Source organism: Pteropus medius, unplaced genomic scaffold (assembly GCF_902729225.1).
Source record: "Pteropus medius unplaced genomic scaffold, Ma_sr-lr_union100, whole genome shotgun sequence".
Classification (NCBI taxonomy): Eukaryota; Metazoa; Chordata; class Mammalia; order Chiroptera; family Pteropodidae; genus Pteropus; species Pteropus medius.
The window spans coordinates 2761717-2772380 of NW_024350924.1; the positions used below are offsets into that span (position 1 = coordinate 2761717).

General features: G+C 55.2%; 1 protein-coding gene across 1 annotated transcript; it reads right to left on the reverse strand.

Annotated features, from left to right (window-relative positions):
- Positions 1-966: 966 nt before the first annotated feature.
- EPS8L3 (EPS8 signaling adaptor L3) lies at positions 967-10360 on the reverse strand. The gene is made up of 18 exons (XM_039840997.1): positions 10330-10360; positions 10110-10174; positions 8316-8474; positions 7971-8120; positions 7799-7854; positions 7274-7417; positions 7100-7196; positions 6778-6892; positions 6626-6687; positions 6312-6386; positions 5860-6008; positions 3538-3619; positions 3264-3298; positions 2568-2691; positions 2256-2369; positions 1885-1958; positions 1249-1381; positions 967-978 (listed from the first exon to the last, which is right to left on the reverse strand). Exons 1-18 carry the CDS (start codon positions 10358-10360, stop codon positions 967-969), a joined length of 1677 nt encoding a protein of 558 aa, XP_039696931.1.
- Between the last annotated feature and the right edge of the window lie 304 nt (positions 10361-10664).

Here is a 10664-nt window from a genome sequence, read left to right on the forward strand (position 1 = left end):
CATTTTATAGAAGAAGGTAAGCGAGGCCTAGAGAGGTTGGGTGATTGCCTTTCTAAGCTCAAGTTCTCACAGGTGGCCTGGGATTCGAACGTAGGTCTAATAGCACAACTTATGCTAGTTCCACTGCACGTGGACATCCAGAGAGCCCTTCACTTCATTTCAATTTTTGCTGGGAAATCTGGGGAGCACGGGTCTAAAACACTTTTTTTTTTTTTTTCCTGGTCCTTGGTCTATTACAAGAGCAAGTTGCCCGGAACACCTGATATGCTCATTAGTGTTTCTTTAGCTTACCAGCCAGTGTGACTGATCAAAACCTACCACCGTCAGCCCTGATACTCTTTGCTCCTGTGAAGTGTTGTGCCCCTGGCTCTGATGGATGCCTGGGAATATACTGGGAGAAATATACTCAGAAGGATAAAGATGATGAGCACAGCCTTATTTGGGAGTTTGTTTAGAAAGAGAGTAAGCAGAGCTTGGGCCATATTCTCCAATTCTGACTCTCCATTCCAAGCTGCAGTGGGAAATCCCACTCACATTTAATCTGGTCCTGTGATGGATGTAGGGCTGTTGCTGTTTCATTCCCAGTGTCCCAGCTCTTCCTGCCTCCCTGCCTTTGGCCCCCACCAGGCCCAGAAGAAGCTCAAGGGAGGCACATGACAAGCTTGAAGATGCTTTTATTGGGAAGGAGAGGGATTAAACAGAGTCCTGACAAATCTAGGCAGACGTGCTACCGGTTAGAAGAGAGACAATAAATAGATGGTAACTAGAGAGGACTCCTAACACAGTTAGAGGGGACACCATTTGCCCCAACCTCTGGGCTTGCTCATTCTCTTTGCTCTGTGAGGTTGGTGTGGGGTTTGCTGCAAACTGGGGACCTGAAAGAGGAATTCTTGGGCCTCTAAAGAGTACCAGATCCTCCATCTTGCTTATGAGAAGGCCTTGGTCTTGATGTGTCCGAGTTGATACCTAAGGGCTCATCTGAGGAAAGAAAAGGATTGAGATGAGGCTGGAGCCAGGGGACCCCTCACCCCCTACCTCGGAGCTCATGCCAACACTCAGCTTGGAGCCTCCAGGCATGCCCGAGCTCATGAAGTCAAGCCCCTCGGGGAAGAGCCTGTGTCCAGTACTGCCACATTCAGTTCCACCCCCGGGGTGGGCCTGCTCGCTTGTCTGTCTACCTGGCACTCTCACTGTCCCCAGGGACTAGCCCACATTTCCACTGGGGGTTAGGAACGCAAGTGTCCTCACCCCCAGCATCCTTCTGACGGCCTGCAGCCGTGCCAGGACCTTTGGGGCCTCCTGTGGACACAGCATCTGTAGCTCCCCGGGTCTTATGTGAAGCAACTGGTTCCCCATCAGGGACCCAAGGGTCTTCACGGTGCTGGGAGCAAAGACAGAGAAGCTGTCAGTGGTGGGGCAGAAGGACCTGGGCCTGAGGAACTGGGTAGAGAAGGGGCTGTTTGGGCTGGAGGCTGGGGTTACAGGAGAATTTGTGGAATAGGGTATCTGGAGGTGAAGGAGGTGAGAAATGCTTAATCCAATTTCAGAATTCCTGGGTTTGAAGGAAAAAGTTTCCTGGAAAAGAATCTTGTGGTGGGGAGGGGTGGCTGGCAGCTGAGGTTGCACCTGAGTCCCCCTGATGCTGCTGCCTTCCCCATGGTAGCAGTTCCCCACTTAGTGCTCTCACAGAGGCACGGGCGCACCCCCTCTTCTGCTCTCTTTAACTCGACAGAGGCAGCGCTGCAACGGGGCAGCACCTGAGGCCCCGCCGTGTATGGCGAAGGTCAAGATGTATGTTCTGGGGCTCTGGGTTTCCTTGATTATTGTGCAGACCCTTTACAGAGGTCTGTTGCCTCAACGCACGCCATGGGGCTAGGCACTCACATAGTGGAGAAGTTCTCTGCCTGCAGCCAGGCTGTGACCTCCTCAGGCCTTGAGCTAAGTCGAAGCACTGGAGCCTAGAATTGGGGGAATTGGGAGTCAGAGCCTGTCTCGTGCCAGAGCCACCCACGCCTGCCTCATGTGGGTCCCTTCTCTAGGCTGCCATCAAATCACTTATCTAACTCTACAGTTTGCTTGTCTGGCAGGGACCAGGCTTGTTCTCCGCTCTGGCCCAGTGATAAACTTGGCACACACTAAACATGTGATAATACCAATTAAACTGAACCAGGACTACCTCTTACACTTATCGAATGCTCCCTGCCCCCACCCAAGACAGGCCTTGGAGCTTCTGGGTAGTCTAGGCTGGGTGGTACCCGAGAGTGCTCCTGGCCCCCCGCCTGAAGGGGCGCCAGGATGTTGCTGGGAATGTAGCCGCGCTGTCCTGTCTCGTTCTTCACCAGCCACCACCGCTTGCTGTTGTCTAGGACCTGCCGAGAGTCACGACCCCAGTTACCGGAGCTTCTGTCGAGCCAGTCTCCCTTCCCCCACAAAGCTTTCTCCCTCTCGGCCCTTCCCCACTCTAGGCCACTCACCCCCGCAGCCCCACACCCGCATCACCCACTCCAGCCTGCCTGGAGCTCCCGCCCACCACCACCTTCTTTTCTAGGCTCTAGCCCGCGCCTCACCTCGAGCACCTCTTCCTGGGTCACCGTCAGTTCCTGTGAGTTCCTAGCTTCAAACTCATATAGGACTTGCATTTTCAGGGCTGGCTTGACAGGTCTAGGGTGGATGGGCACAAGGTTGGGACCCCTGACTAAGGGCCGTGGTTGTGTGTCTCCTCTTGAGCCAAGTGTGATGTGTTCCCTGACCTAGCGCTTCCCAACTCCCCCCTCACCCCAGAGAGAAAGTTAGAATAGCTGGAGAATGGGTCTCAAAAATTGAGCCCCTGTCTCAGCCCCAGAACCCTATATATCTCCTGCCTGGAGTCTGGGGGTGACTTTTGGGTTTCCACAGAGTTTAATGGCAGGTCAGTGTTAGGTGGGGCTTGAGGTGGGGGTTTCTGCAGGCAGGAGGTGTCTGAAATGTGGCTGATTGCTGAAGACTCTTCCAGCAGTGGACTTTTCTATATCTGAGCTCTTCTCTGAGCACTTTACACCTGAGCTCAGGGAAATCAGAGGCATGCACGAGCAGTATTGCGAGAAGGGGTTGGAGCCTGGAAAGGTAAAAACCTGCTTTTTCACCCAAAGTAGGGAGGGATGTACTTGTACATATACGTGTCTGGCTAAAAAATCGCTGTGAGGGTCTCAGATGTAGCATCCACGGGACCAACCCCATCCCTCCCTCCCCACAGCCACACAGTCCCGACTGAGCCCAGGGCTTACTGGAGAGGAGGAGAGTCCTGGTATCCTGAGGGAGCCTGTGGGGGCAGAGCAAGGAGTCAGCCAGCATGGAGGTGGGGAGCTGGTATCACACCACAGACCCACTCGTGCACAGCTGCCTCCCGTCCCCTCCTCTGCCTTCCCACCACCCAGATATAGGGTCCCACATGAACCCACCTGCCACTCAATTGCCAAGTGACCCTGATTTGGACCGACGAGGCAGAAACTAGCCAGAGACCAGGGCTTTGAGTACGGCTCTGTGCTAAGTTCCCCTTACCTGGTTGGAGGGTTCTGGAAGCTGCCAGCCATCATAGAACGTGGGTTGGTAGGGCAGAGGCTCATCGCCTGTCCAGTCAGCCCTGGGGAGAGAATAAAGCTGAGTCCAGCCTGAGCCAGGCTGTGGGATGTGGGGAGAAAAGAGATGACAGAGCCTAGCCTCGGGGTCTTTTGGGTAATGGAGGACCTGGCCCATGTGCACAGATGAAAGGCCCGAGGACACTCGCAAAGAAGCAAAGAGTGAGTCACGAACAGATCCCAGAGTGAGGGTGTCTGCAGCCAACTTCACTTCTGCCCATGAAGTACAGATATCTCACCTCCGCAGGAATATGCACTAACTGTGGGTTCGAATTAAAGTGGTGGGGGCAGAGGTGAATATCTCCTTTCCTGCTCTGTCACTGGACTTGGGACACCCTGGGTTATTTCTCCTCTCACAGTGTACTGCATACGACTCTCTCAAATGTCTGTGTCTGACGATATTGAACTCGAGAACTATTATCCCAAGTACAATTGGAGGGGGGGGTCGGTTCATGGGCGACAGCTAAAAATCATTTCTTCAATGGGAACAAATAAATTATTCTCTCCTAAAAATCTTTTTAACTGATTTCTTCTCTTTGCCCTAAAAACATGCTCGAGTCTTCCCTTGACCCTGTTACTATTCCTTGTAAGCCGTCATCGTGTTACCTTCTCTTTACTCGATTTTTTGAGAATGTGTCTATACGCTCTGCCTACATTTTCTTTCTTCTGGTTCTTTTATTATTCTTTTGCCTCTTGGTTTTTACCTCTGCCATTATTCTCTGGAGACCAGTTCTTCTAAAGTCCCGCTGACTTCCTGATTGCCAAACCCAATGGCCTCGTGTGGCCTACACCCTTCTGGACCACAGCATTTCGTGTTATTTATAGCTTTGGGTCGATTGGCCTAAAATCAAATCTCCTAAGTATAATTTGCCTGAAATCCAACTCTTTTTGCATCTCTTTAGTCTATTTTCTGTATTCTTGTCTTTCAATTCACTCATTCACCAGTTTTTGTTGTTGTTGTTATTCTAAGAAATCAGAAAACGCTTTAGGGCGTATGTGACCTAATTTTGTATTTAAAATAACAAACAGAGACAGAAAGTAGAAGGGTGGTCACCAGGGGCTCGGGAGAGGGAGGGACTGCAGTTTTGTTAGTTGTCGACTGGGGACAGAGTTTCCGTTTGGAATCATGAAAAAGTTCTGGAAATGGATAGTGGTGATGGTTGCCCAATCTTGTTAATGTACCTAATGCCGATGAATTATACTCCTCAAAATGTTAAAATGGTAAATTCTATCTTATGGTCTTACCTTATATTCACACACACGTACACACATGCACATGCACACACGCACACATCTGTATTCTACCACAATTGAGGAGAGAGATGATACTGAATTATAATTTATGTCTTTAGGTGGGTTGGACAACAAATCCTTTAATGGGGCTGAATGGAAAAAAACTGCTCCAAAGGCTTGTTTCAGGGTCGACTTCTCTTTCTAAAACCCTCTTCTCCCTCGGTTTTTATGCCTCTGCTTTTTTTTTTCTCCTCCTTTAACTCTCAGGAATGTCTCTCTGCCTCCTTAACCCCTTTTCCCTTCTCTACCTACGTGTAGCAGTTTCCCTTCTCTCCTGGCATAGAGCAGATTCTGCTTGTTTAGGTGAGTCCAAGGCTGTGCACTGGAGCGCTTGCCTTTAGTCGACTCCAACCATCTTTTCTGTCCTGACTGTTCTCAAACACACATTGCCAGGTTGGGCCTCTCCCCTCAGGGCTGGGCCACCCTGTCTCCGTGGATTGTTCTACTGACACTTCAGCTCAGCACATCCAAGCTGCTTTCATCCCCGACTCCTCATGGCTCTCGTCAGTTTGGCCTTGTCGTCCAACTGCCTGCCCATCTCATGGCTCCACAGACATGCAATCAATCTCTCTCAACTCCTCGGTCAGTTGGTTGCCAAGTCTTACTGATGTTACATTTTCAGCATCTTACATCAGTAATGCTTTAATTCTGGGCTGGAGTGAGACAAAGTTTTCACTTTGTCCTTGACACAGATGAGGAAATATTTTAGTAGAAGGTTGCCAACTCTAGTCTCTTGGGAAAAATTGTTCTCTATTTCTGAGATAATGTCTTTTCTTTAGTGGTGGGTTTAAAAAGAAATTTTTCATGCTCGGTCTAATGAAAAGTTAGGAATTCCATTGTAGAGTCCCCCAACTTATTTTGAGACACGTTTGGTTTGTCACGATGTAGAGCCTGCCGCATCCATCGCCCTGCCCTGTGCCCCCAGTTCAGTTCAAGTCTTGTCTTCACTCACCGGCTGGTGGTCCAGGCCACGCCCAGCCCCTTCCAGAGGTTACTCTCAGCGGGGCTTAGGCAGGACTGCAACAGGTCGATGGCTTTGGGGGTGAGGAGAGGTGAGATCACTTGGGAAGCTAGGTCAAGCTTAGTGCACTGGCTCAGGATCTAGAGGAGAGACAGAAGGTGTCAGAAAGCCTAGGCTCCCACGGGGCCCAGCTGGGGTGGGAACGGATCCAGAGTACTTTGCCACGTCACCTCAGGCCTGCTGCTTTTCCCCAGCTCCCTACCGCGGCCCCTCTGGTCTGCTGAGGGGTGTTGCACACAGCAGGGATGGTGTCTCAGGGTTGAAGAGGGTGTGTTGGGTGAGTGAGGGGCAGACCCCACGGCATCCCTCTGCCCCCAGCCTGCCTCTGCTCCGTCTCCACTTCCGTCTGTACCTCTTCACCATCCTGTTCACCCCCAACTCACCAAGTTCAGAGTTTGGAAGATGAGATGTACAAACTGAGGGGCAGTCGTCTCCTCCAGATGGATGGCTAGCTTCCCCTGGGGACACAGGGTGATGCTGTCACCGCCACTGATCCCGCCCCACCTTCAGCAGGACCCCCAAGGTCCATAATTGTTCTGGGCCTTAGCTGGGAGCCTGGCCCTCTCTGAACGTCCCTAGAATGGGGCGGGGAGGTTCCAGGAGGAGAAGCTAGAGAACCCTGGGATGTTTATGAGACTGGGGGTGGGGGGAGCAGTTTGCTGAGGGGAGTTTTGGGAACTTGTGGGGAGTAAAATACCAGGAGGTTGAAGCTGTACTTGATCTTCTGGAAGCAATCAATGTACTGCGCCTGCGTCACCCCTGCGGGGGAAGGGGAGAAGGCAGCGCGCCTCACACATTATCTCAAGACACCCTCCCCCATCCCACCCTTCTCTCGTCCTCAGCACTCACCTCCCTGATACTTTTTTTTCTTCCTTAGTTTCTTCTTATGATTGCTGTTTGCCTCGGCCTCCTTCAGCTGTCCCGCGAACACCTCGATGTCTCTTAGGACATGGTTTAGCACCTCCTGGACCGCAAACAGCTGTGGCCTTGAGTGGGCAGTTTAAGGCCATCCTAGAACTCCCAACCCTGCCCCTGCCCAAGGCTTCCTGTCCCTCCTCAGCCCAGGACCTGTCTTGGCCATGCTGGGACCTGGTCTGCCCGGGAGACGGGGTGTCCTCCCTTCCACCAGGCTCAGAAAGCCTCCGCGAAAACCCAGACAATCTGCAGTCACCTCATCTCTGGCTGGGTCCTCGGGGGATGGGGGCCGAAATGGAGGAGGCAGAGGGAAGGTGCTTGGTTCTCGGGCACTGGACCTTAGGGATGGTGGTCTATCTGCAATGTAAGGGGGCCACGGCCTCTTTGATCTTCGCTCTAAACCTTTTCCCACCTTTCCCACACCCTAAACTTACTGTGCTCTGGGGCCATCCTGGGGCGCTGTTCTAGAGGGGGCTCCCTTCCAAGGGGGGGTGCCTGCTCCTTGGGGAATGGCCTTTCCAGAGGAGCCCCCCTCCATCTGTCCTGGTCTTGGTGAAGGGCTCCAAATCGGGGTCTGCAGCACACATCGTGGGGTCAGAGCTTCGACGGTGTTCTCGGGACAGAGGCTCTATCCACGCCTTCCTCCAGGTCCCCGTCTGGACCCTTCCCTGACTCCACCCTGCTTAGTCTGCTCACCTCTGGGCCTTCTCAGGTCTCTGCGTCAGCCTCTGGGGATAGCCTCCAGTGTTCCCTGGGCCCAGCCCCAGCCCCTTCCTCATGCCCATATATTCCCTGGTCCCAGCCGGGCCCCTCCCCGGCTCCAGGCCCAGGTTCATGGGGCCATAGGCCCCTGGGCTCCCCTAGATGTGGGGCCAGGGTCTGGTGGGCCAGGGTCTGGCACACCCGGGCACAAGCTCTGAGGTGCTGCAGGTGGTCTGGGGCAGAGGCTGCCTACCTGTGCTCCGGCTTCTCCTCCAGGGCCTTCTGCAGGCTGGTCCTCAGTTGCTCTGCCTGGAGAAAGCAGCAGTTAGGCAGACGATGTGTGTGCGTTTGTGGGGGTGGAAGGAGAGTGCTGGCTGTTGGGCTTCATACCCACTCTTTCCTCATCTTCACCCCCGGCCACTCACCCCCACTTCCTGGCACTGGAAGAGCAGAGTGCTGGTGCCCAGCAGGCTCGGCTCCTGCACAGTGACGGACAGGATGGAGTTGTAGGAGCAAGTGTTGAGTGCCACGTCCATGGCTTGGATGCTGTCCAGGTGGTAAGAGTCCAGTTCCTCCTGAGCCAGGTGCAGAGGGTAGCTGTGAGGTCACTGAGAGCCGGGGTGGCTCCTGGGATCTTCTGACATGGGTCACCCCAGCCCTCCGGTGGCCTGGGGCTGGGGTATCAGCTCCCTTGGTCCCTCCTTAGGCCTGGGTGTGTTTCGTATATGGGGAGCGGTAGCTGCTGTTCGGGGCATGGTGGGAGGGCTGACCTTGGTCTCGATGTCCAGTAGCTGGAGCCAGCCATCCCTGACCTGCAGGATCAAGTCCTGGCTCCACACCCGGCCCTGAGCGTCCATCTCCTGTAGCTTCTGCATGGCGTCCTTGGGCTCCCGGACTCTCTCAGTGCCCAGCTTACAGGTCATCAGGTGCTGAGGGGAGAGGAGGAGGCCCAGGACTGGGAGCAGGTTTGGAGAGAGGGATCACAGGCGGGCGGGCAGGGCGGGGGAAAGGCAGCAGCAGAGGGATGCACGGCCTGGCTTCCCCGGGGGGAAGGGACTGACTGTCCCAGGCAGTCCCAATGAAGCAGCCTTCAAGGGCCAGCGCGAGGGCCAGAAGCAGCTGGGCTAGGATAGGGCTTCCAAGTCAGGGGCCGAGGGGCCGCACAGTGGGGTTTAGGACCCTGGAGGAAGGACATGGCCTTTTTCAGTCCGGGCCAGCTGAGGGGGCTGGATGGTGGCAGATGTGGGCTGAATGAATCTGAACTCCTCTGAGTGGGCTATAACACCCTCACATTCTGTCCCTGGCTTCCTTTGCCCGCTTTGGGAATCTACCATCCCAGCCTGGTCCTCAGTGACCTAGCAGTCCTGTCTCTGTGCCTTTGCGCATGCTGGTTCCTATACCCATAATATCTGTCCTACTTCTGCTCATCCATCACCTCCCAGTGTCTCAGGAAGAAGACCAAGCCCCACCTTCTCCCTGATCCTTGCCCAGTGAGGTCTGTAATGATCTCAGCTTCCCTCGCACACTAATGGTCTGATCCTCTCCACAGGTTTTTGCTCTTATTCTCCTCCTTGAGGAGACCCCTCCCTTCTCCCATCCAAACTTCAGAAGTCGCGATCTTGCCCCTCGCCGTCCCTTCCAGGCCCATGTTGGAGGTATGCCATCTGCCTCCTGCCCCTGATCCCATCATCCTGCCCTCTGCACATCTCCCGGCTCCTCTCCAGGCGGAGCCGCCACACGTTCAGGGGCCGCCGACATCATGAGCAAATGCCCTGGCATCCTAGGCAAGCCTCCTCTTGCTCTCGCCTGCCAGGCTTAAATGAAGCCAGTTTCCGACCCCCACCCCTGTCACACACGGAGCCCAGTACCCTTGGCCCCAACCCAGCTGGCTCGGGGAGCCCTGCCTCTGCTGCCCTGTGGACCCTCCAGACCCTTGCCAGTGTCCCTCCCTGCACCTTCATGACAGCCCTAAGTCTACTGCCAGCCTGGGGCAGTTTCTACCCAGAGGCTTCAACCCGACCAGATGTGCGCTCTCCTCACCACAGCCTTCCCGTCTGCAGGCAACTAGACCTCATGGTGCCAGCGCCCTCCTCCTAGGCAGGGCCGGAGCCTCCGTCCCAGCCTCCGAGCAGCTCACACCCACCTGGGGAGCTCAAGCCCAGACACCTCCCCTCTCCTCCTTTCTCCCGCCATGCCAGGTCCTGGGCAAAGAGCAGTTCCTTGGGGACCGGTGTGGCAGAAGGTTGGCCGGGAGATAGGTAGGGTGGTTGCAGGCGCCGGCTGACCCATGCCTTCACTACTGGTTCCTGCCTGGGGACAGGAATCCACCAGTTTAACCTCCAGCTCAGTGTCCCTGCCAATGCCCAGCTGCCCGGTCCTCCTTCTTGGCACTTGGCAGGTGCTCCGTTAAGCTTGTTGGACCGGAGCCCACCCACTCTGGCCGGATCAGGCAGTTGGCTTCCGTGGCAGAGGCTTGATGGCATGTCTGCTTTTCGGCAGGGTGCCGGATGCACAGGAAAACTTGGGTTGAATCAGGAAACTGTCTGGGCCCCTGGCTTACTCACCTCCACCCTGTGCTGCAGGTGGGTGGGCTCCGAGGTGAGGCTGTGGGAGTACTCCTTCCGGTGCACTGCGGGAGTACAACGGAGGGGATGTGGGGCAGGAGAAGGTGAGACGCAGGCAACTGCAGGAGTGGGGGTCACGTAGGGGAGGGAGAGACCGGAGGGCTGGGGTTCAGGGAGCTCAGGGGAGGGACGCAGAGAGGGGATGAGAGGAGGAGCTTACTGTAAATGGCTCTGCTGCTGGGCCGGGACATGGTGGCACTGCCCGGATGACTCCCTAGAACCCAAAGTGAACCAAAGGGACAGCAGTCAGGGCTGGGAGAGGGATCCGAGGGCAAAGCAGGGCCGGACGCTGCTATTGCGGCTTGTGCCTGAGCCGGCCTGAGATCCAGACCAGGCCCTTGCCCGTGGCCTCCAGGACCAGACTCGCAGCCCCGGCTCCAGCGGCCTTTCTGGGGCCATTTCCAGCCCGCTTTCCCCAGAGGAGCCCTTGTCTTGGCTGGGCCTGGGAGGCCCCAGGGTAGGCTCTCGGCCTCCTGACAGTTGGCTAATAAGGTT